Source organism: Columba livia, chromosome 7 (genome assembly GCF_036013475.1).
Source record: "Columba livia isolate bColLiv1 breed racing homer chromosome 7, bColLiv1.pat.W.v2, whole genome shotgun sequence".
Lineage (NCBI taxonomy): Eukaryota > Metazoa > Chordata > Aves > Columbiformes > Columbidae > Columba > Columba livia.
Window position 1 is genome coordinate 39,975,767 of NC_088608.1, and position 25,684 is coordinate 40,001,450.

At 43.0% G+C, this 25,684-nt stretch overlaps 1 protein-coding gene and 1 long non-coding RNA gene across 7 annotated transcripts in view; both read left to right on the forward strand.

The window, feature by feature from the left end:
* The window catches only part of LOC110365259 (uncharacterized), a 32,369-nt gene extending 25,013 nt beyond the window's left edge, over nucleotides 1-7,356 (forward strand). The window contains exon 8 of the long non-coding RNA XR_010473825.1: nucleotides 846-7,356. This is a non-coding gene — a long non-coding RNA (uncharacterized LOC110365259). The remainder of the gene's footprint in view (nucleotides 1-845) is intronic.
* A 101-nt stretch (nucleotides 7,357-7,457) lies between these two features.
* ALS2 (alsin Rho guanine nucleotide exchange factor ALS2) overlaps nucleotides 7,458-25,684 on the forward strand; it is a 33,046-nt gene continuing 14,819 nt past the window's right edge. For 2 of the 6 annotated variants that reach the window (XM_065069495.1, XM_065069497.1), the window contains exons 1-13: nucleotides 7,458-7,642; nucleotides 11,530-11,617; nucleotides 12,952-13,106; nucleotides 13,781-14,700; nucleotides 15,772-16,132; nucleotides 17,002-17,170; nucleotides 17,630-17,726; nucleotides 18,111-18,188; nucleotides 19,135-19,311; nucleotides 20,979-21,150; nucleotides 21,484-21,664; nucleotides 23,108-23,173; nucleotides 25,260-25,422. In XM_065069495.1, the coding sequence (XP_064925567.1) occupies nucleotides 11,598-11,617; nucleotides 12,952-13,106; nucleotides 13,781-14,700; nucleotides 15,772-16,132; nucleotides 17,002-17,170; nucleotides 17,630-17,726; nucleotides 18,111-18,188; nucleotides 19,135-19,311; nucleotides 20,979-21,150; nucleotides 21,484-21,664; nucleotides 23,108-23,173; nucleotides 25,260-25,422 (2,559 nt within the window). In that variant the 5' untranslated portion in view covers nucleotides 7,458-7,642; nucleotides 11,530-11,597. Of the gene's footprint in view, nucleotides 7,669-11,529; nucleotides 11,618-12,951; nucleotides 13,107-13,780; nucleotides 14,701-15,771; nucleotides 16,133-17,001; nucleotides 17,171-17,629; nucleotides 17,727-18,110; nucleotides 18,189-19,134; nucleotides 19,312-20,978; nucleotides 21,151-21,483; nucleotides 21,665-23,107; nucleotides 23,174-25,259; nucleotides 25,423-25,684 lie in introns of all 6 variants that reach the window. The other 4 variants (XM_065069501.1, XM_065069496.1, XM_065069498.1 and 1 more) reach the window with 4 other exon arrangements.

The window sequence follows — 25,684 nt, forward strand, 5'->3', positions numbered from 1 at the left end:
GGAAACATGTCCGGAGGTTTCGGAGCCGTAAGGGGAAGGATGTTCTTCATCCACACCCTGCCTGGCTCTGAACCCTCTTCATCGCGCAAGTAGGGATCTTTGGGTTTTTTGGGTCAATAATTCTTTGTCATTTTTCACTCTCTATGAAAGAGAAATTCAGCATTTATTTAAATAGACTGAACTCAAGTCTAAGACCCACTGGTCCATGTTTTTATCACATTCTCACCAAAAGCAGAGAGGAAAACCCTGCCAGGCAGGAGCGGTTCTGATCGAAGGGACTAAGGAAAAAATCCGCAATACACAGACTTGAGGCTACGACGTCCTTTCCCACCACTTCCCAAATGTCAGTTTTCTGCACTTTCTCCTTTGAAAACCCACATTTGGGAAATGTAATTCGCACTTTCTGCGATGCCAAAGCATGAGACAGAACGTTCCGAGTTAAAATGAAGAAGGATCTCTGGAAAAACCTCAGGGTGTTGCCATTTTCAAGGCAGTTCAGGAGCAGCGTCAGTGCTCCTTTGTGGGAATACGGTGTGCGATTTCCCGCAGGCAGTCAGGGCTTTAACAAGAACGAAGAGAATTTGCAGTACCTGCACACCTTTTATGCCTTCTTCAATTCGATGTCACTTTAATTGGCTTTACATTTTTGATGAGATGACAAATATCAAAGGAAAGTTTGATGTCGATTTACTCCTGCGTCTGCAAGAGAGTCGCCCAGTATAAAATAGGGGACAAAGCCTGCTATGAACATGGCAGATTGGACCGAATTATTTGTGCTCCTCACATGGACCTGTGCTTAGGACTTCAAAATTAAGTAACAACACATCTTTTCTCTCCCGTTTCAGGGTATATTTTACTCACCACCTGGCTCTTCACCAGCTGTTCATGAGCACCAGAAGTTCCTGCAAATATTGGCTGGCTGGGGATAATTTTAACAAACACACAGCCTGCGCTCCTCTGAGAAACCAAGGTAGTAACTCGTTCACATACACGACATATAGAACGTGATTGTTGGGATGGGCAGGAGAGAAAGGGAGAGAGAATAGTTGTGGCAGAAGCCTCTGGAATACTGGGTTGCTTTCCATGAGAAAAAGGTGCAAAATGGCAGTGATAACAGTAGGAAAGATAAACAGGGAATTACCACACAGTGTGTTGGCTTGAAGGATACATGAGATATGATTTTTCCTTCAGAAGCAATTAACTGTTCACTGGCAAACTGAAGGCAAGTTTTCATAGCACAAAAAACTCGGTGACAACAGCAAGTTAACGTATTCTTATTTTTATGCCATCTCCCGCTCTGCACTTGTGCCAAAGCAAACCAGTCAGCTTAGATAAAACACCCAACCCTGCAAAAAATGCTTAATTTTACCAATGTACACACAGAACTATCAGAGCTACCACAACTGCTGGGAAGGAAAGTGGTTTTTTCCAGTAGTGAGACTCAGCTGATCTTCAAACCTGCGTGATGCTGGATCGATTCATCAAGGGTAATCGGGACTGTCTCTAACTCTCTGTGTTCCCAGACTAAATATACTTTTCTCTACAAAAAAATAAAGGCCAGAAGTAGCTAGAACAACTGGTGTATGGGCAGCTCCCTCCTCTCCAGGTATTTTCATCTATCTGTGCGAACAGGACTTTGTAGACTGTGCTGTTCATCATATTCCCCTTGAGGCCTCAACTTTGCTTCTGAGATATGGGATGGACACTTACTGCTCTGACAGCATCATCAGGATCCTTCTGTTAATCAGGTGATTCACAAACATTTACTTTTTAATATTTCTAAAGACTCAGCATGTGCCAGACACGCAGGCAAAGCAAGATAGTGACTGCTAAAGGAGCAGGAGAGGTATAGCTGGTTATAAGGGTATTTAGTTCCAGTTCCACGTCAAACTGCTGCACAGGAGCTCCTGTTCTACATAAATCTACCTGGGGAGATTCCTGCGATTTGTCTTTTTTTAATGGAACCAAAATAAAGAAAACATTCTTTCTGATACGCAGTGTAATCACCCTGAAATGTTAGTCTCCCTGAAATCCCTTAATTGAATCTGCTAAAGTCCTGGAGAGATAGTGAGGGAGAAAGAGAGAGAAAGAAAAGATATGGAGAGATTAAAGCAGCTTTTCTAGTTAGTCCAAGAGCAAACGAGTCTCCTTCTATTTCTGTTTCTTCATCTATTCAAGGCCTTTTTCACTCCCCACATGCCTCCCACTGACAGCATTGCTGCTCAAGCACACTATGCATGAATTGCCATAATGTTTTATTTTGTTATAACTGGTTTCTTTATACCAAAGGCTTTAATACCCACTGTCCCATGCTATTACCGAGGACATTCCAACCTGCCTTCATGGAAACTGCAGCATCCAAAAGACATAGTTTGGGGTCATTTTTTTTTCTCCTTTCTTCCCAATAGACAAGTAGCATCTGTGTGAATTCACATAATTTCCTAATAGACAAAAATGGAGCCTAAATAATATAATCAGATGAGGTTTCTAGGAACCCACATCTGAGATGCAGCGACATCATTCCCCAAAAGCCATGAACCCAACAGTACAAAACTCCAGCACGTTTTCTGCTCGCAGGTGTTAATTCCTCTGCTGTAGCTTGGTTGATGGTTCAGATGAAGACGACCTTTCCCAGGGGACGCTGGGTGCTTTGAAATTGGTCAGTACCAGCTCTCTAAATGGGAAGAATAACCTGTAGCTCCAAGGAACAGATCAGGAGGACAGGACCAGAGTGGTAATAGTAGTTGGAAATGGGACATTGTTTTCTCTTGGATCTTTAAACACAAGCAATCTCGATGCAGTTTACAAACAATTGACAAAGAATTTGTGTCTGGAGTATCCCCTGGGGCAGCTCAGCTGGATTAATATGCCGTGTTTGTGCGGTGAAAAAAGGTCGTAGGTAGGCGCTGGGTAGAGACTCGAACTCTTGTGGGTTACTCTGAGCAGTATTTATTGTAGAAGATTCACAGGAACAGCAGCGTTGGGTCACCTCCTCAGAGAGTGACAATCATACAGCAGTATAACTACTCATTATATAGGGTTCCAACAGGTATTATGCAACTAAGCAAAATTTATCACTGTCTATCACTGTCGATATCTATCACTGTCGATATCCTCAGGCTCCTTTCATTCCAGTGGTCTGCGGGTTCCACTTCTTCTTTCTTGGCAAGTACCGAACGAAAGGTCATCAGGTCGCAGGGCTAGCTTCTTTGGAAGTTCCACCTGTCTCATTTGTTATCCATAGTTCACCAGTCTAGCATAGAAATCAGCAACCCTAAGAATAGTATTTATCAATGTCTTAACTAAGGGTACAACGCAAGCATAAGGTAACCACACTCATGGTTCTGGTTAAGGACTATACAGGGGACAAGCTGAGACTTTCAGCTTTAGCAGCACAGCTTATAACACTGATATAGGCCTAAAATCCTAATTTCCTGTTTTCCTACAACATGCGGTCTGACCATTTGTGAATGGAGTAGCTGTCCCGAACCAAGGTCAAGAAGGTCTGTTGGTTTGGCACGTTGCTGTGGGCTCTGCGTTATTTTCTGTAAAGAGAGGGGTTGATTCCCAGTTCTCTGAACTGATTTTATGTGGCGGCAATTGCTGTGACTTCCATGAGGTTAATCCCTGCGCCTTTCAGTATAAAAGCAATAAATAAAGACTGAGTGGGCTGCGGATACGGTTCTACACACACGCCATGGCTTCGGTTTGAGCGGACAGACCAGTGGGATCCAGACTGGGACTCACAGAGTCACCTAATCTGAGCTCAGCAAGGCCACCACAGCAAGTCCTGGGCTTTGAGACCCCGGTGAAGAATGTGCTGTTGGTGGATGTGAGCCAGGCCGCGCAAAAAAGCCAACAGGAAACCAAAATGATTTTGTGTGACGCGTTAACTCTGAACTTGAGGAGAACTCCTGGAAGAAAGCGGAGACAAAACGAGTAAGAAACCAGTCAAAGTTCCTCAAAACGAGCCGAGCTGGCTGAGGAGAACTCGGTGGGAATGACTGCCCTGCAGCTGCTGAGCTTTTCGGGTGGAATATTTGGCCGTGAGGGCAGTTATAGTGCAGTCCCTGAGTCCATGTTTTGGAAATTTAACTTTTCCTCAGGAATGGACTATATCAGGAGCAAGCACAACTTGCCAAAACACAGGCTTGGCTTTTAGAACAGCAGATAATGCGATTTCAGTGCTCGAGACAGACAAAGCACAGCTAAAGCAATCAGACTCTGCCAGAGAAAAGGTATTTTTCATCAGAAGCTTGATCTGAAGAGGAGGAAAAACAGTGACACCCATAGGTCACTTTTGTAGCAGGAAAAGTGTCCCTGCAATATTCTGTATACTTGTATTGCATTTGATATGAATCGTTCAGAGGAAAACCCAACATTTGCCACCAAAACGAATCAAGCTCGCCGGCCCTCCCGAGGGAGCAGCAAATCGTCCTGCTGTGGGGGTTCCTGCTGACACGGGGGATTTGGGACAGGAAAGCGGAGCAGCTGGCGGGTGTTACTCACAGGACAGACAGGGAGTAACGTTACTCCACGGGCTTTACTCCGACTGGTAGCGGAGCCCTTGAGATCTGTGCCAAAATTACAACACGGCATCTCGGACACATCTGAGCGTAAAGGATGTTTAAAATCTGGGGCCCCAGGAAACTTCATTAGAATTGGTGTTGCTTAACAACTGTCTGGAAAAAAAAGATGTGAACAAGGTGGCAACATTTGAAGATGGCAGAAGTGTTTAGATTCGCCATGATAAGAAGTGACAGCGAGGAACTTCAGAGAGACCTGACAAAGCCAGATGAATGGGCTGCTGGAGAAGATTCCAAGTTATTGTTGACAGCTGTGATACCAATTGACTGAAGCTGCTCGGGAAAGGGACCCAGGCATGAAACCACAAGTCAGCATGCAGCAACAGTCCTGAAAGCTAATTAAATGTGAAGAGGCGTACAAAGGGGAGTAGGAGACTATTACAACATCAATCTGTAAAGGACGGGTACGTCTGCAGCTCCGCTCAGGTCCCGTCAACCAGTCCCAAAGAGCTGCAGTAGAAACCAAAGTGATTTAAGTGACTGTAAATATGAAGGTGGTTCCCAGAGGAGAAAGTGAGGTTTGAGGGTTTTTAATTAGAGAGATGAATAATGTATTCTAATGATAAGAGGATACAAATCCATGTCACAGTTCCAAAAGCTGAATGTCTTTATTCAGGCTCTGAGAACGGGAAGAGGGACTAACCAAAAAAAGGCTTTGGAGACTGAGAGGGAGGTGGTTCCATCTTTATCAAAGGTGGCTCCTATCCAAAGCGGTCGTCATTTATGGAACAAATAAACATTAGTAAGCACTTTACAGTGCCCATACGTGTTCTGTGTCATATGCAGGAAGGACAGAGCAAGGCTGCCTGGTTGGGAAGCGGGATGTCACCAAGGAAAACCCATCACTGTGCGGAAGGATCACAATTCGTCTCTTTGTACGTATCTCATAACACAGTGAATTTGTTGTGTGTCTGACACAGCAGAACAGCCTCAGGGCTGCTCCAGACTCACCTTTCCCCACAGATTGCAGCCAGATTAGTTTAGGGCTACAAATTTCATTCAGATAAGGCACAGATGCGCAACCTTGTTTCTGCTGAATTAGCTGGAGCACACAATGCAGAGCTTGGGCCGGCTGTGGGAGACCACATGAGTTTTGGTCCTGGATAAAAGCTGCTTTGTTTGTTTGTTTGTTTGTTGTTGGTTTGTGTTTTGTTTTGTTTCCAAACAATCTGCAAACGATACCTGAAGAGTTTCCTGCTGGCAAAGCACACGTGTGCTGCAGCATCCTGGCGTGACAGCAGTGACACACGCGTCTCCCATGTTGTTGTCCTGATGCAATTAAAATATTTCCTCCTTTTTTTTCCTCCTTTGCTCCTGTTCATGCCCCCGCCTGTAATAACTGGCGCGAGGTCTCTGCCCCAAGCAGGCTTGTGATTTCTGCAGTTTTGCTCTGAAAAGCCGACACGCTGCAATCCGAACTCACCCTGGAGCAGCTCCACCGATCCCAGCTCTTTCGGCACACGCCCTCTGAAAACAGCCGAGGCTTTTTCGTAACTCAAGAGGGAGAATTGAGCAATAAATCCAAACCTTCCGTTCTTAAAAACTCCTTTCGGTTAAGCAAGTCTCGGTGTAATGTGTCAGGTAATGAAGCGCTACGTTTCGTGCAGGAACAGACCTCGACCTCTCTCCGTGTCCGCAGCAGTTGCTGTTCTGTATGCTTCACTGGGTTTGGTGTCTAAGAATAACAATCTTCCCTTAGCAAAAGGATTTTTTAAGCAGAAACGCGCTGGGAAGGCATGAACAATTTCTGCGTCTTGTTGCAACCCAAGTTCCCAGCCTTGGCACGGCCAGAAGGAGCTGATGTACCCAAACGGCTCCATCTCTTTCACGCTATTTTCTCCTGCAGCCCCCAGTTGGCCACAACTTGCTAAACATCACGGGCTTTAGTCTCCTGTTTATTTTGCATGTATCGTTTGAGCCAACACAACACAGCGGTGATTGGGATGTGCTGTCCTGGCATGAGAAGGGTGGTCTGGATGCAACACGCTGGGTAATAAACCAGCGACACAAGCGTTGTTTGCACATCTGCGCAAAGTGCCTTTTTGTGGAAAATATTTGTTATTGTTACGACCACATGGACTTTAAAAACATGTTTAATGCTTGCATTTTAAAGGAGCGGAGAGATAAATGCAGAAGTGGACGGAATAAAATTACACATTGTAGTTAATGCTGAGGTTATGATCTTAGGTAGGTTCTGAGTCAAGGACCAGAGGGGAACTTCTCTGTTGCAAAGAGAAAATAGCAATATTTCGCTAGTTAGAGCTGGTAAATGAAGCAAGCATGGTAATAGCTGGTAGCCCTGAATACAAAGTGACGCTGTTCATTTCATTAGGCAGAGGAAATGCTGCAATAGAAATGTTTAATTCTTGTCCTTTGAAGGTGTAGGAGTTTGTACAGCAGAGCCTGTTCCCGTCTGCAGAACCAAAGTCTTGAAAGAGAAAGACCAGGTGAGGTCAGGACAAGTCTGCTCGCTGCTGACACAATGTAAAAAGTGCACTTTACAGAACGTATACATATAGCGCATGCATAAATATGCCTGGGTATTTTACATGCATTTTGTAGGATGCGTGCACGTATAGAAACCAGCGGCTTTCTGGAGCAGCACAGGCCAGCCTGGTGTTGTTGATCGCTCATTACCGACCAGGTGCCCCGTGCAGGGTGCAGCTCTGGAATTTATTTGTGCCTTTCATATTTTACGACGCACCTGCAGGTGCTTTTCCTGCGCCCGGGTGCCTCAGAGCGCCGCTCGGACTCTTTTGTCCAGCGGAAGGACCCGTCGCTACCGATTTCGAGGCACCGCCCCGGGGCGGCAGCCTCTTTACACGCCTCTGGGCCCCGCCCCCTGCTCCCGAGGCCCCGCCCCCTGCTCCCGAGGCCCCGCCCGGCGCCCCCGCGTGAATCAGCTGGTCTGCGCCCGGCGCGGGAGGGGCGGAGCGCGGTCACGTGGGGTGCCGGTCCGTCGGTGCCGCCTCAGCCCCCTCAGGCTGTTCCCGCCGCCGGGTCCCTTCCGCCGTCCCCCCTGAGCCGCGGCCCCGGGAGCCGCTCCGGCACGGCAGGTGCGGGCCCGGCTGCGGGGAAACAGGTGGGGAGGGCCCGGGTGGGGTTGTGAGGAGCAGCGGGTCCCCTTCCCCGCCTCGGAGGGTGAGCTGAGGGGCTGCGGGGGCACTCGGGAGCAGGCCCCTGCTCACCGAGCTCCCCTTGGACACACCGCGGCGGGGTGAGGCGCCGGGGGCGGGCCCGGGAGGTACCTGAGCTGGGCACCTGCGGGTTTGCTGCTGCGGAGCGGGGGGCACCTGAGCGTCTGCTGCATTTAGAAGGTGTAATTCCAAAATAAAAAGAGGAGGAAGGGCTATTCAGACATTTTTAAGCCCCTTTGAGTTTGGTCAGTTTTAAATTATTGATTATGTACTATAGCAGCTGGGTTTCAGCTGTGCTGTTTTGGCTGATACTAGGCCCTTTCTTTGTTGTTTTTGTGGTTTGGTTTTGTGTTCCTGACTCCTGTGCTGTTACATCTTGTTTGCTACTGTCACTCATTTGCTGGATCTGGCATTAGAAGCTTTGCGTCCTCATCCAAAGGGATCGCTGCTGTCTTTTACTAGCAAGTTGTTTTGGATTACTCTGAACAGTGTTTAAAAACAGTGGTTGGTCCTAGTCAGTGCTGACCAAAACATAAGGACTTCTTGAGCTGGTAATGCATTATATATGAACCACAGTTGGCAATAATAAATGAGATACATGTAGACAAGACTAACGTTGACAATGCTGTTTGGAACTGGAGGTAACTTCCTTCAGAACCTCGGTGGATAATCTTGTATATCAAACTTGCAGTCTTGGTAGTGTCATTTATCGCTAAATAGGGTGCAACAAGCTTATTAACAGTGTGTTTGTGAACATGTCGAAGCGTTTGTAGTATTTATTAACAGCAGCAGGTAAATAAGCACATAAGGCTCAGGGGAGCCCTGGTATTTCTGGAAGTCAGGGCCATACTGGTTGTTCCTGTTGAGCACTGAATGTAAAATTATGATGCTTATTAAAGAGCAGTCAATGTCCAGTGAAGGACGCAGGCCCGTGGTCATGGCAATAATGTCTACTCCACAGCAGCTATTGTGGTGGCGTTTGATTTCTGCGGAGTTTGAATTCGCAGTATGGCATCAGTGTCACGTTAGTGACCATCTGTCTGTAGCAAAAATCCATTTCATCGTTTTGGCACTGGTTGGCACCTCTTGCTTTTATTTTGCCCTCTTGCTGAAAACACAGCAAGTAAACGTCTGGGCAGAGCAGGTGTCAGTGTCGTACTGACCTTCCGTACCATGGGAATGATGGGTTGTGCCTGGCCGTTCGCTCCTAATACCAGTGCAGGTCATCTTAGTGGAAAAGAAATTATGTGTATGTAGTGCTGTATGTATGTATGATATAAATGTGAAAATCAGCAAGGAAGATCGCGTATTCCTATAGGGAGGAAGAAACTTTCTATTCATAATTACTTTACTTGGTTTGTAGCTGTGACCAAATGACTTGTATTTTGTATTAGCTGTGAAATTTGAATAATGTTGTGCTGTCTTAGGAGTGGATGAAAACTTGCACTGAACTTGAGAAGGTTTTTAAAGCATCTTAAAGAGGTCTCGCTTGTGAAAATAAACCACTTTGGGTGTCATATTCCCCAAGATGCATAAATGCCTAGTAATGCAACCGTAAGTGTAAGCTTTTGTGAAGAAAACAAAATCACTGTTGTCATGTCACTCTCTTCGTTTCTAGTCCATCCGTATTGCAGGCTTCTTACTTAGTAATTACATAAATCATTCTTCAATTGGGCCTTGAAGGGAGATCTTGCAAAACAGCTGATCAGATGGCTGGCTTTCGCTTTGTTTCGTTATCATCAGAAGTTTCCATGAGAATCACAGTCAATTTTTGTGCAGTTGAAGCTCATGAAAATGAAATAAATTCTTTGAGCCCCTAAAATAAATAAAAATAATTTTTTAAAACCCCAAACCTAAATTATAGAAGCCAAGAATTTTAAGCCTCAGTTCCTTGGTCTTAACTAGGAATATAAAACGTAAATGATAGAATTGTTGATGTTTTGTTGATGCTATCAGAGCTCCCATCTCTTCATCTTATTAATTCATTGGATGTTTGTATGTGAAGCTGCAGCTTCTTCACAGAGGAGAGGTGCCAGCGTTTTTGAGAGAATTAATTGTGACAAAAACACACCGAAAAAAAACAAACCAAACAAAAAACCCCCGAACGAACAAACCCCCAAAAACCAAAGAGACAAACCCACAGATGTCCTTTCTTGGAGCAAGAACACATCACAAACCTATAAGTTCCAAAAACGTGCTTCCATTTTCCTGTGATGTTTCACCCACACCTCTGTTGCTGAACTGTTGTGTGACAGTTTCATTGGATTTTTGAGTCTTCCTCTGTTAATATTTTTAAAGTTAACTTTTACAGTTGGGGGTGGGTTGATTGGTTTGTTTGTTTCCCCTTTTTTCTTTTTAGTTGAAGAAGAGACAGAAGTGTCTCGCAAGCATTATCTCTGCTGATGAGTGTGCCACAGTGTGTATCTGTTCCTAGAAAGTATGCTCTCTTTCAGCAAGGTGTTTATGACTTACCACACTACTATTCTATCATATTAATTTTATTTCGTATTTTCATGGCTCTTCATCTTCTTGTGATCTGTTCTTTGCCAACTCTGAAGTGTAAATCACTATTTTTAGTGTCCTGTATTTGGGAAACTGGAAATGTTAGGTATGATGCGTTGCTGTTTCTGTCTATAAAGGTCTGCCTGATACTTCGTTATTCACAGCAGTCAAATGAAAGTGTGGGAATTTCTGTTAGTTATTTCAGTTATTTATTAACTTGATTACTGTTTCCAAGTGTGAATCAAAACTTCTGCATGTGAGTTACAGGTTTGCATATATTGTCTGCTGTAAACAAGCCTGGCCATATTTTATTTCTGTTTTCTTTATGTAAGAGCTTCAGTCTATTTCCTCTGGATCTTTTCTTGGAGATGTAGTCTTAAAAGACCGTTATATTAAATAAATGATTTTCTGGTTTTGTTTCAGTGGATATCAGGCAGCAACTATAATAATGCAAAACGTCTAAAGAATTTATGTATTAAACATATTTTATTTGAATAAATAACATTATACACGTGCTTTAATGTAGCTATCATTTTATTCTTCACCCTGTAAGGCAGTAGATCTAGCAATATTAAAGTAGATCTTGCAATATTAAAAAGCCAAACAGATTGCGAGAAACAAAGATTAACTGTAGCTTTGTTTTATTACAAGTAATACTAAGGTATCTTCATAAAGATGGAAAGACGTGAGATCGAATTTGCAAAATTCAAAATCTGAAAGGATGAAAGCATCGACAGAGCAGCTACTTTTTTCTCCTTGGTTTCCATGGTCTTAGTGAATTCTTAGTTGCCTCTGTGCATTTCTGCACGGGCTTGAATAAAACTGTGCCTTTCCATGTTAATATGTGCTTCGGGTTGGGAACATGCTGGTGAATTCAGCTCTTTACCATTTTCTGCTCATACAAATCTGATTTCCTTATAAATTTAGCTTGAGCATAGAATTCTGTATAATGTTAGACTGAAAATTGATTGGTTTGGTGTTTCCTGAGTGGCACACTGAGAGTTAGAGATTGAGGTTACTTTGTGCCTTTGAAGGAGGTTTCATTCAGTCTGTCCTTACACTGGACCCATTGTGAGATGAGTAGGTAAGACGAGTCTGGCTGTTCAGCGTTTGTCTGCCAGCTCTGTGGGAGTGAACCAAATACTTGCACCCTCCTCGTGCTAGGGAAGCGCCTCTTTATTAAACACAGCATCTAAAGCTTTTCTTTTTGATTTTGTTGGTGGCGTGGGTTGGGTTTTTTGGTATGTTTTAGATTTGATATTATTTGCAATTAAACAGGTTTGGTTTTTTTTTCTGTTTTGCAGTTTGTGGCAGTTCTGTTGTTCCTTTAAAGAGGAATGATCGGGTGGTGATGGAGTGCTGCCACTGACAGATGGACTCACAGGACAGCAGGTGAGAACGAGCAGCTCGGTGCAGCCGGGGGCTCCCTGCAATGTGCCAACCCATGGTCACCCTATACAATTATTCTGTGTTGTCAGGCACATCATGTAGCTTAAACTAAAGGGAAAAGGAGGAGTAACTTACCTTAGTTTCAGCTATGTCTGGAACACTTAACGTACTACAACAGCAGCTTCTTTCTTAAGTTAACTGTTGTGACTTGGGGAGGGATATCTGTAGGCTGGTAACTTGAAAGGAATGTGCTCTGGCAAACAGCAAATCCTGTCTGTTACCTGCCCTGACAGTTGGGATTCAGGATCAATAGCCCCGCAGTAGACTCTTCTTTTGCTCCTTGTTTCTTACACCGAGATACCTGACAGTTCAGATGTTTTCAGGGTGGAAAGTCACTGTCTTGTAATAAATGCTGGTATGTGAATGTCCAAATTTGTCTTACGCTGCTCTCTGAAGACTTATTAAATGGAGAAAAGCCCAAATATCAAGCTTTGAACTGAATTTAATGCACAATATGTTGACAAACTCTCTATTTTATCGTGTTCTGTTCTTCGCTGTGCTTTGCCCGTCTGGGTAAAACCTGTCTTTTGATTTTCGGTGAATGTCCTAACAGTAATGGTGGATTTCTGTAACTTTTCTTGGCCTATATATTGCTCAATTAGTTCCTTTTAAATTTACGTTTATTCTAAACACAAGTCCTATCCCTTAAAGCGCGGGGTGGACTCTGAGTTTTAGTGTTATTTATGTTGCTTGGATTAAATTGCTTATCTGAATTTTAGAAGACTTCTTGACTGTCGCATTTTTCTAGACAAAGATTGCCATTATGTCAAAGCTTTTCTTGCTGCCTTATATATTTAACTTCACAAGTACATGCAAAGCTGCAGGAGCTGATTTGTGTGGGGAGTAAATGACTTGACTGTTGGCAAATAAGGAGCTAAACCTACTTTTTCCTGCATGGTGGATGTTCCCTCCGCATCCAGGGGCAGAAATGTGTGTTAATTTGACTTCCTTGCTGTGAGCAGCAAATATATAAAGCCTATATCGGTTGTGAGTAAATGTGTCTTTAAGTGTACAAGTGACAAGATCAGCTGCCTTTCAGGCAGTAAAGTACAAATGAAAAACAAAGGTAGTGATTTCAAATAGAAAATACTTGGTTTTCATTTAAATAACATTGAAATTAAGATTATCACGCTGTAAATGAAATATGTTGACTTCCTGAAATTAAAAGTAATGCCTGAACTACTAAACCTTTCCTATCTGTGTAGAAAGCAAACTGTGCATTACTGAACCATGGACAACGGCAAGCTGATTCTGTATTTCCTCTGCTCTTTCTGTAGCTCAGGAGAGGCAGAAGGAGCCAAAGAGAGAGGCCTGGTCTATGTTTGGAAGGCTGGTTCCTGCTCCGTGACCCCAGAAAGGCTCCCAGGCCTCTGTGGAAAGACTGTGTTACAGGCTGCCCTTGGAATACAGCATGGCTTGCTGCTAACAGAAGGTAAGAAGCATTGGAAAATCAAAGAGCTGAAGCAATAGCAAATTTTACTTATTGTCAAGTTTTCTTCTTCTGGATTATTTTTTTTTGTTCTGTGTCATACACAATTATTAAATGTTTAGATTTTTTTTTTGACTGCCAGTATTTCCTTCTTAATTTTAAGTTACTTAAAGCTATGTTTGAGTAGAAATTATATATGCATATTGTCGTCTTTGCAATTTTTTTTTTTCCTGAATTTCTTGGTAAGGTAATCTGAGCCATATTAACTTAAAATGATGTTTCTTGTGATGTACAGTACAGCAAGAGGTTCTTTTGGTGTGTAAGAGCTTTGGTTTCTCTGTGCTTCTGGAAAAACATGTAACTAGCAGATGCACTGGAGCGAGGCTTGGTTGTTGAGCAGTTTGGCACTGGGAATCCAAAAAAGTGTGTTTGCGTAGCTTGGTCCTTACTTGTTACTGGTCAGTGGGCAAATAGTTGTAAAGAATACACTGCAAGTTGCTACTTTGACTCTTTCCTGGTGTTTTTGAAGGAAAGATAATTTAAACTTTTAAATGAAACCTAGCTTCAGAAAAAGAAAGTTATAGGTCATCTGCGAGCCTGATATAAGGGCCTCCTCTCTCGTTGTGTTGGTTTGAGTTCATTAGACTCATGCTGGTCGGTTTGTGTGTTTGTTTCAGGTGGAGAGGTGTACAGCTTTGGAAAGCTGCCCTGGAGATCAGGACTGGAGGAGTCATGTGCTGGGAGTCCTGTCTTAGAAAATACTTTGCTTGGGCATCGTGTTATTACAGTGGCAGCTGGCAGCTTCCATAACGGAGCCGTGACAGAAAGCGGAGTGGTGTACATGTGGGGGAGCAACTCTGCTGGCCAGTGTGCAGTCGCTGATCAGCCGTGTGTGCCGGAGCCACAGCCCATCAGTATTTCTGATTCCGAAACCAGCCCTCTGTTGTCAGTAAGGATTTTGCAGCTGGCATGTGGAGAGGAGCACACGCTGGCCCTGTCGCTGAGCAGGGAGATATGGGCTTGGGGGAGCGGCTGCCAGCTGGGTCTCATAACAACGACGTTCCCGGTGATGAAGCCGCAGAAGGTGGAGCACCTGGCAGGCCGTGTGGTGCTCCAGATCGCTTGCGGAGCGCACCACAGCCTGGCCCTGGTGCAGTGTCTTCCCGCGCAGGAGATGAAGCCTATCCCGGAGAGGTGCAACCACTGCAGTCAGCTCCTCATCACCATGACGGACAAGGAAGACCATGTCATCATTTCAGATAGTCACTGCTGCCCGCTGGGGGTAGCACTGTCTGATAACCCACCAGAAAGCCGTGGCTTCTGTCCTTCCTCGGAGACCCCAGAAGGCAAAAGTATAACAGGTAGCCAAAGCGAAGACTGTCAGAAACCACTTGTGGAAGAGCATACCCTTGTTGCTTTAGAATCTGATAGAGCAAGCGTGCTTTCCAGCAACAATGGGCAGGAAGATGGTGGAATTTCTAGCCCTGGAAATGTTCTGTTCCCAGAGAAAAAAGAAGTGAAAGAGTACTTCATCAGTTTATCAGATCACTCATTAAATGAGAACCTGGAGAAAAACATCTGCACAGAACCTGAGCAGGTTGGTACCCAGTAACAAGCTCTTAATCTGCTGCAACTCTTGTATATGTGACAATGTTACTCTCTTCAGAAACGATAAAATGTTAGTTTAGTTTCTACAGTTTCAAAGTGTTTCTTCTCTGTGATGGTTCTCAATTTTTAAGTGAAGGAGTTCTTGTTCAATAGGAAGGCTTTAAGCTGAGCAGCCTTGCCAGTGCTCTAGTCTCTCCAGAACCGTGTAAGCCCATTTCCCATTCTCTAGCAGTTTCATGATGCATGGGTTTCCTGCTTGGGTGGGGCAGGAAGCTGGTACTTGTCTAATTTACCTTTAAGGTAAGACTTTCTTTGCTATATGTGGAACAAATCCCTCAGAAATCGGATTTCTCGGTCAGTTAAAAACTCTTGATGCAAGTAAAGATTGTAAAGGTAAAGTGTTGACCAAAAGACTTCTAGTGTTAATCATACAGAAGTGGCATAAACTTATAAACAGGGATGGGAAATACAGAAGTGTTATGTAGATTTTTAATTTTTTTTTTTTTTTATAGTTACTATCAGTAATTCACAGTTATTCTGTGAGATAAATTTCACAGTGCCTAAAAGCTGATTTTTTCTTATGGCCTCTGATTGGGGGGGGGGAAAAAAAGTAGTATTAAAACCAAAACAAACTGTCCAGTAACTTGTCGATTCAGCAAAGTTATGTTTTCCTATTCTGAGGGAAATTTATTCCAGAGCGCTAAACATTGTGTAAATACAGTTGTTGTTCTTTTGCTTATTTGAAATTAAAGCCCTTTTTTACATTTGATTGTAAAGATCCTTTTCTTTTTTCCCTTGGTAATTTCAAAAAAACAGACCCACAGTCTCTTATGGATGAGCTACAAGACAACTGTGCCAGACAAAGCCCAGACCACGTAGAAATGGTGCTTGGTCCTACCTTAAAAAATGTGATTCTGAGGAATAGATGTACATATAAACATAAAAAAGCTTCCTCCTAATGTCTCATTCAGTATAGCGTATAGTTTGAATAGTGAATGTGTTTATCATCATCTTACTGTTATGTGCTGTCTGTTAATTTTGAATTTTCCTTTGGTTTTAGCCTTCTCAAGAAGAGGAACTCGGTGCTTGTATCCCTGGCCCTCCAGGTACCGGCACATCTGCCTTGAACAGCTTGGTGGCCTCTTGCGCATCAGCAGTTGGCGTGAGAGTGGCTGCTACGTATGAAGCTGGAGCGTTGTCCCTGAAGAAAGTCATGAACTTCTATGGCACTTCTTCAAGTGAGCCACCATCTCAGTCTGCTGGCGGGTCCCCAGGGCCTGAGGCTCTGAAGGACAGTCGAGAAGAGCAGGTCAGGCTGGAATCCATGCAGGGGAAGAAGAGTTCCAGTTTAGTAGATATTAGAGAGGAGGAATCGGAAGGAGGGAGTCGGAGACTTTCCCTGCCCGGCTTGTTGTCACAAGGTAAGAAAGCACGCTGGGAAGTCCAAGAGTCTGGAAAAGTTATAGTAGTGTGGAGGTTTATAACTGAAAAGAAAACACATTTATTGAGCATAAATCTAATCGCCTACCAAAGGTATTTATGAACGATAAACCATATCTTAGGACTTGAAGGCGGTGGAGGGAGTGAAGACTAGCAGATGCTGCATGCCAAGAAAACCGAAAACATAGTGGCGTGAGGAATGTTCTTTATTGGTCAAGTAAGGTGAAGCGGACACATGGTAGTAGTCTGGGCATCTTATTGCAAACCAACAGCAAACTATCTTTCATATAGGTTGCACAGCAGATAAAAATCTGAAGCCTGTAATCCCTACTGCACCAAGCTGGTTTTGAGCCAGGGACCTAGAAATATTCCCGTTCCCACTGCCAGACTTCAAAGTTAATGACCTTCCCTCATAGATTTCGGGGTTGTTAATTGCTCTGAATGAGTGGGTGCGTAGTTTAGTTCTATAGTGATCTTGGATCTGAGAGGAGACGTTAGGCAGTATTGAAATCTTTTGTTCACTGCAAGGGTATATCTTCTTTCAAAACATACCTTTTTTATTTTTAATGTATACTTTATTTTGGTTCATTTGCTTCAGTATAACTCTGTAGTTCTCATATGCCTATTAACCTTTAATAGCTGACAACAATTGAGATCTGTCTCCTTTTAGCACATACATTCTGTGTATCAATAGCCTGTCATCTTACCTGTCAGCCTTTGCTCTCAATCTTCATTAAGACCTCTTTAAGAAGCCTTCATCAGTTATCAGATGGTACCGTTACTGTGTAACACACAGGCTGAGTGGTACATTTCCCCAAAATGATGAGCAATTTTTTCAATCTGCTTTCAGTTTCTCCAAGGCTTCTCCGGAAGGTAGGGCGGGCAAAAATGAGGACGGTAGCTCTGACTCCAACCTACAGTGGTGAGGCTGATGCTCTTCTACCTTCTCTAAGAACGGAGGTGTGGAGCTGGGGAAAGGGGAAGGAAGGACAGCTGGGACATGGCGACGTTCTGCCGAGGTGAGATTCCACTGATAGATGTTTTGAGTAGGTCACTAGGAAATACGAGTATTCAACTTCATCAGATTCAGACAACTGCCTTGCATTGTGTTCTTGTTCTCTTGTGTTGTGGACTAAGTTCCTCCAAGTCGCGTGGTTTTTGCTGTGTTGTTACTGAGTGTCAATCTGTTGTGACTTTTCCCACGTAATCCTTTAGGAGTTTTGGTGATATTTTAACTTTGTCCAAATTGGGGTGAGATTTATCCTCAACTCTTGCCTTTCGTGACCTTTTTGATTAAGCTGGTTCATTGCCAATAGACTCCATGTATGTTTTTTTTTTTTTCTCTGCTTTGTTTTTGGGGAAAAAAACCCCAAACAAACAACAAACAAACTTGGAATCTGATTTTTGTCTTAAGAATACCTCTGATAATCTTTTGATTTCTTCTGCCTCTCCTTCACCCGGCTTCTGGGGATCACCAGACTTCAGCCGCTGTGTGTGAAAAGCCTAGATGGTAAAGAAGTGATTCACCTCTCTGCTGGTGGCAATCATTCCTTAGCACTCACTGCCAAATCCCAGGTAAAAGTGGTTGGTATCATTTATTGTTTATCTATGACGTAAGTATCATGTTTGGTGTTTTCTAGGTTTTTCTTTCTTTTGCTTCTAAACTTGTGTTGCCGATTGTGGGAGGCAGCTTGGAAGCAGTGTGGAATTTTAATTCTCTTCCTGCCAAAGTTCTGCATGTACCATCAAGATGATGGTTTAAGATTGCAGTGACTCTATTTGGTGCATTCCATTTCTGAATGTGAGAAGACAATTTGAGAATATAGGAAGAGAGTGGAAATTAGGGAAGTGCCTCTCGGTACATGAATCTTATACCCTTGACTTGTGTGTGTTTGCACACTGATGTATGTTTCCATGTATATCATCTTACATTCTCACGTTTAGCTCTGTTTCTTACAGGTGTATTCATGGGGCAGTAATAGCTCTGGCCAGCTTGGTCACTTGAACTCCCCAACAACGGTCCCTCGTCTCGCAAAGGTACTTTCTGTTTTCTGTATTTTTTTTTTTTTTCAGTTTAGGGTCTCTTCTTATACAAGTGAGTGCAAAGTGATTTCTGAAAACAGACCTTGTTTCTGTATCTTTGTGCTATATACTAATAGAGCCCTTGATTTCTTTAGCTTATATGGTGAGTATGATCTTTAGATGAGCTTGTGAAAATCTACCCAAGAAATCCTTTGCACAGACTTCCACTGGTTTTTGACTGCATTCAAGTTCTAGAACTGCAAAATGTGACTGGTCATATAAGCTTTCACTTCTACCTTGTATTTGGTTTCTCTGATATCGATGTTGCAGTGCTGAAACTTCTGAATAGCTCGGAACACTGTTTTTATTCTAAACATTCTTCTGGCGTTTTCAGCTTTGCTAGACCACGACCATATTTGTTGTTAATTTCTGTATTTCCTGAGCTGTGTTGGCAGTGGGTTTTCCAATTGGTTTGAACTTTCACATCGAGTGAATAGCCAAATAGCGATTTGGGGTTAGACTAGACCCTTGGCTGTATTTTCTGGTACTTGTCTTAGTCGAACACTGGCTGCAGAGTTTTTCTGCTTAGGCCTTATGCAAATTAATGTACAGCATGTTGCCTGTTCCAAACGTAGTTTTCCCAGTTAAATGTAGAGGGGAGAATAGTGTCCCAGCTTTAATCTAGCTCACCTGATGCCCATTTGAAAATAAAACTGATTTATATTTTAAAGCCAGAATATCAGCCATTTGAATGAAGACTGGAAAGAAAGATGATTTTCAGTATACAAGCAAGAGTTGTATTTGTTAGGAGACACTGAAGTTGAAAAATTACCAGTTATCGCAATATTTTTTCTTGTCAGGTGCATGATGTGCACGTGTGGCTAGAAGAGTTAAGTTCTCTCATCTCCTTCCAGCTCCAGGTGGTGATTTCTAATGTAGTTTCCTTCTGCATGAATTTCAGGTGTGTGGTGATGGTGTTTGGAGTACAGCAGCAGGAGCAGATTATTCCCTCTTCTTAGCAGATGAGGAAGACTTCCAACCTGGATTATATTACAGTGGCCAGGAGACAGCAACAGACAATAATTTGCATGAAAATAGCTGTACTAAGAGTCCAGTTTTGTTACTATCCTGTAGTAAGGTGAGTGATATTTCCTCTAAGTTAGTGCCAATCCTACTGGTGCTTTTTGGAAATGGCACAGCTCAGGTTGTTCAGCTAGCTTTAAGGGTGTCGAGTCAAATCGGAGCACAGCTTACGGAGGGCAGAGAGGAGGCCTAACTGGTATTGTTCTCTTCCCTGCCTGTTTCTTAGTCTTTCCTTCTGTCTGAGAGACAAGGAGGTGTTTCCAGCGTGTCTGATCCGTTTCTTTCCATGCATGCGTGTTGCAGAAGTGCACCTGTATCTTGTGCTCTGTTTTCACCACGGTCTCCGTGTGTTTATTCTTTGCTGTTCGTTTTCCTGTTGTTTCTCAAGTAATTGAGGCAGTGCCTGCTCTGTTCATTGTGCTTCCTCAGCAACTCGTCTGTGAGGGGGCAGAAGGTCCCCCTGAATTCTGCACCATCTCCTCCTCTGCCCCTGCCTTTCTCATAGGTGTAAAGGGGGAACTGAGCAAAGGCACCAAAATATGCATTTGCACGTTTATGGGAGAGATGAGGTGTGCCTGTGAATTCTCTTCCGCAGGCTGAATCTCATATCTGCCTGGAAGCTGGCAGGAGGTGGGGGAGCGTGGGCTCCGGCTCATGTCCTCCCCAGAGTTGTGTGTATCCATTCAGACCACCCTGAGTTTGAGGTAACCAAAAGGAGATGGTGAGGGTACAAAACAGCACTTTGTCTCAGCCCTTCTGGGTCTGGTTGCTACTTCCCAAGCTGGAGAGGGGTTTGGAGGAGGGACAGGGATTTAGACACGGGGTTCGTGCATGTGCGTGCACACACACACACACACGCTTGTGTTCATTCTACAAGATTGGTGTTAGCCATTCCCTTCTTTTCTCTTGTAGGGGGACTTGTAGGCTCTCGCATATCAGAATTTGCCTGTGGGTTGCTTGGTGAACAACTCTGGCTCCAAGTTTCTAAGGAATCCTCTGTTTAATAACAAAGGAAATAAAAGTAGAGCTCAGAGACTGAATTACTCTATGGTATTGCATGTGAACCAGGATTAGTGAGGAGGCACAGCACGTCAGTGGCGCTTGTGCTGACCTTAGAGAAGAATTTTACTTCAAACTACTGTGGAAAGCAAGTACCTACCAATACCCACACTAATATCACTGTGGTGTTAGTGTAGTTATTAGTACTAGCTCTGTTTATTGACACCATAATATTACTCTTATCAATAAATTTATGTCTTTTGGGTCCAGAAAGGACTATAGTTCAGAGCATGGTTATAATAATGAAGTTTTGTTACTCTTGCTTTCTGATCGATAGGAGAAATAGCTGATGTAATTTTACTATTTACTGTCAACATTGTTGATAAAGCGTGAGGTTTATTGCAATTCTAAAAGTGATTGAATTTAGGTCGGTGTCTCTTAACATGAAATGGTTGCGCGAATCATGGTCTGTTTATTGTCTGTTAGGCTCTGTCAGTACCGGGAAAATGAACAGCATTGCACATAAATGTTTATTCTAGTCTTATCCATCCTGAATTAAGCCAGTATTGAATGGATTGTTTGTCACTGTAGGTAATTAATACTTACTGTGACTTAGTGCTCCTAATGATATGCTTTATTCTGCATCACCCTATTTTGAAATTGGAGTGTAAAAAGAAAAATGCTAAAGCTGCTATTTTTTCTTTTCTCTTTTTCGTCTTTCAGATAGGGTACATAAGCAATGTGATAGCTGGTGGTGACAACTGTTTGGTCTTAGTAGACAAAAACGTAATGGGATATATTGCCAGTTTGCATGAGTTGGCTTCTACTGAGAGAAGGTTTTATTTCAAACTGAGTGAGATCAAATCTCAGATTCTTAGACCTCTTTTAGGTTTAGGTAAGAACTTATTTTGATATTTTCTTTACTGTTCTTTCCCCTATGCTCCACAACATATTTATTTATGCAAAATTTAAAAGTAATTATATAATTTAATGATAAAGCTAGGGTGTTACTCTTCTCTATTTGTACTCTCCTGACTGTTTCACCTAAAATAACCTAATTATTTGAGCTGTATTTGGTCTAAAATTGTTGAGTTCCTGATTCCGGATAATGTAACCATGAGGTGAAATTGCTGATAAAACATCCAACCAGCACCTTGTGGTAATTGTCTTTATTAATGGGTGCTGCCCTTTTGTAAGGTAAGCTAATTTGCATTCTGGTGTGTTGCAGATAACTTGGGCAATGCAAATACAATCCAGTTGTTGCAGGAAATGGCAAGCAGGTTCAGCAAGCTGTGCTATCTCATCGGTCAACATGGAGCTTCTTTGAGTAGCTTTCTTCATGGAGTAAAAGAAGCCAGGAGCTTGGCCATCCTGAAGCACTCCAGTCTCTTTTTGGATAGTTACTCTGAGCAAGTATCCGATTCCCTCTGTCTTGAGTCGCTGACCACGAGCCGCCCTGAGTTAGGGGAAGGTAGACCATGAGTAACTGTTGTGCAAATTGGATTCTGCTATTTAAAATGTATGGAGAATTTCACACTCACTGAAAATTGTCTCCCGGAAGAACGATTCCTCTGTCCCAGTACCTGCTAACCAGCTGGCATCCCACCCTTCACCCCAAAGCCAGAGCTGCTTACTGCTCAGAATTGTCAGAATTGTCCTGGTTATTTTTGTTAGCTTAATGCTTTTGGGAGAGTGAGTATGTGCAGTCACACTACTTACAGTCTTTCTCCTCAATTTTTGGAGTTGCTGGACAATTTCATCCAAATGTAGCAGAAGTCACATCATACTTAATGCCTCTGGGTATTTGTGGAAAATACTGTCTTGACAGAGCAGAGAGTCTAAAAACGTCCTCTCTAAATGTAGTCTTGGTTACCAGACATCTGCAAGTCTCTAAGGGAACAAAATTTCACCATCACCAACTTCAGCTGCTCTGCATTAGCACTTTGGGTGTGCAGCTAGTTGCACTTTTTTCTAACACAAGCACAACACTTACTATTTTTACTGGGTCCGTGATAAACTTAGGCCATATCGCCCTAAAAGATTTCTTCTCCACTTATCAAATGGGTTGTTTGCACTTGTAAATGTGTATTTTCTCCCTTTCTTACTTAGTCTTCGACTTCAGTTTTTCTCGTAATCTGCATTTCCAGAATCGGTTCTCATTACTCAGATTAGAAGGGTTTCTTAATCTCTTTACGTCCCTGTCGAAGACTGAAGTACCTAATTTTTGGCTTTGTTGCTGCCTGTCTTCTGCTCTCCCCCTTTGTTTTCTAATACTTTGTACCTTTTTCTGTGTACGGCATCAGAACCTATGCACGCTCCTCAGCATACTGCCTTGAGCAACCTGAGTATTATCTATTAATCGGGCTAAACTGAGACCTGTTCCCTCAGAGAAAGGTGTTCTTTCCAAATGCTTTTCTTGTTTGGTAGGGGAAAAGTGAAAGGTAGAATAGCAACAAAAGAGAAAAATCTCATCTTGAGATTAGCATCTTGAATATAATTGGAAGCTAGCAGTATGAAAGTGTTGAACCAGATGGCCTATTCCGTATGTGCCCAAATTTGGGGGAAACAAAAAAAAATTCAAGTTTTGTGTGCAAAGTAAGCCCTCTGCATTGTGCCGCTGGCAGCAGCAATGCAAATAGGAAGGTATGTTCTGTCCGCCACGTGGAAAGTGAATACTGAGTGATCCAGTAACATTGAGTGTTTCATGTTTAATATTTTCTCAAGTACTTAGATTACTGGTATAGTAAAAGATATTACAGAACTCATGGGCTAAGTGTTAGAAACTACAAGAGCTTGTGTTTCCAGGGATGTTCTTATTTGGTGACTGAAGCTCTCTTTCTTCTCTGTTTTAGGTATTGTACTTCAGTGACAAACTTCCTCGTCATGGGAGGATTTACGCTTCTGGCAAAGCCAGCAATGTAAGCAAACCTTGGCTGTTGTCTGGGGTTTCAATCAACTGGCAAAGAACTGTGTGTGTAGTACCTTGGCCTCAGTCAGATGGAGTGCACTCATTCCCAGCAGACAAAGAAAAAGTTACTTCCTCTCAACTGTGATAAAAGTTGAGGTTAAAAGGCTGCTGAATGAGGTCAGTTACCTTATCTTGAAGGTGGAGAAAGGAGGAAAAAAGAAGGCATAAACTACTGTGAATTCCTTGAAAGAAACAGAAGTAGATTTCAGATTATTCTTTTTTAGAAGGCTCAGTCTTGAGGTTAAATTTTCATCTTCTGTTCGGTGTTTGTCAGTATTTCATTGGTTCGAGAAAATACAGAACAGCAAACTTCTTTAAGAATCAGTAAGAGTACATAATGTGAATTCACTGTTGTTTGGATTCTTTATGGAAGCACTTTTAAATGACATAAAAATATGAACACGTGTATCTTCTCTGCCTCTCAAGGTTGCTTTCCTCTGTTTCATACATAGAAGCTCTTTAAATGTGAGGAAGGAACTGTACGTTAAGGCCGAGACAGTGTATTTGAAGTTTATAGATCGTGAAGTCAAACTGTTCTATAGTGTTTTTGTCTAGGAAATAATGGCACTGAATTTTTCACTCTAGTGCTGGGAAGAAGTTGCTGTAATTAGGGTATTTTTTTTAACTTGTCTGAGGAATTTCCAGCTCCTCATTCCTAAATTGTGTAATCTGGGAGCAATTCTGTTACGGCTGTTCATGGAGCATTTGGAATGTGGTGTAAATGATGGTATTGGAAGTTCTTTGAAACCCCAGGGTACCTAATGCAAAGAATCTTCTGCACCTGAGGACCAGTGCCAAAGACTAAATAAAAAATCCCACTGCAGAGAGATGCTGAGAATCTTTCTGCATTGGTCAAGATTTTTAGGGTGACTTACAGGAAATCTTAGTTCAAGTGTAAGCCCATCTATGATTAGTACTGAAAAGTCCTGGATGCTGAAATTGCTTCCGCTGAATTCTTCAGATGAACTGTCACTGTCAGATGTCACAGCCTCTCCTGTTGCAACCGAGGTCTCATTCAGGTTCTGGAACCTCAGGGAGGAGATGTCTCAGACGTTTTGTTCTGCTACTTGCAAGGGGAAGTCAAGAATATTTTTGCTGATAATGATTAATTCTTAAATACCATTAGCAGACCCAGACAAGGTGTGTTATTTTGATCTGTGAACTGCCACCTTCCTGCTGGTGTAGAGTTCTTAGGGACCCTGCTGTGCAGCCCCCGGCTCTGTTGTGCTGTCCCTGGCATCCGCTTTCTCAGCCTCACCTGGTTCTTGCAGCGTGTGGTTCACACGCTTCCCAGCTTGGCTGTGGTTTAATGCAGATGTGTCTCACACGTGCCAGCACATGTGCACACAGACATGCTGAAGGAGAGGGAAAAAGAGGCGTGTTTTCCTTTTAATGAAGAAATCCTGGTTTTGTGTGCTAATGCATTGTCTTCAGAATCATTTCCCTCTTCTTCTCTGAACTAGATTAGTTCTCCCTCTTGGAAATCAGACTGAGGATTGAACAGATTTCCTGCCTTTCTTTGAGGTAGGATGTAATTTTTCAAGTTAGGGGAAAACTGGTCGGTTGCCTTGAACAGCAGGGGTGGGGAAGAGATGATTTGGATATATTTAGGGAAGAGCACTGAGGCAAAGTTAAGATTCCTTCAGGCCTTGTACGAATCAACAGTGTTAGAAACTTACTACTCCAACAGTAATGGGGAAGTCATTCCACCTGGCAGTTCTTCTACTAATCAAGGGGAAAAAGGCAATTAGTTGCTCTCCAGCTTTCTTCCACCAGTTTAATGACTGAGTATGTGAGAGTAGAAGTAAAAACGTCCTGTGTTGCAGTTGGTAGAGAGCGACATGTCTCTATTACTGTACTTCCTTACATTAATTGGGAATAGTTTAATAAGCAACAGCCATTTGCCTTTAATTTTTATTGGTGTATGAGAATCCAAAAAGGGGCATTCTGAGCTCATTTATATAAAACATCGCTGATGTCTTGCTGTCTTTTTTTCTTCTCTCCTCCCTCTGTTCCCCAATGTTCCCGTCACTTAGAGACTTCTTGAGTAAAAACCAGGAGCTGCTACAGAAACTGTCTGAGAAGAATGAGGAAAACCTCCAGCTGGTGGAAGTTCTGAATGCTCTGTTTTTTATGCCATTTGGACGGCTTCATAATTATGCTAGAACTCTGCTAAAGCTTGCCACGTGTTTTGAAGTGGTAAGCTGGCTTTGTTATCTGTATCTCAATAAATACACACGTGAAACTCAGGGCTCGGAAGTAACTGTGTGAAGCAAACGCCAGGTAATTAGAAATAGCTTAGTCCTCCGAGAAGGTACCTCGGGCTTGGATTTGCCGCAGGGAAGATCCCGCACGTTGATTTGTGCGATGTTACACCACACCTGCACAGATCGCGTGACGGGCAGAAACTGGTTACCCTGCCAGAACTTGTTTGTGTGCCTGAGCACTGAAATTTAAATGT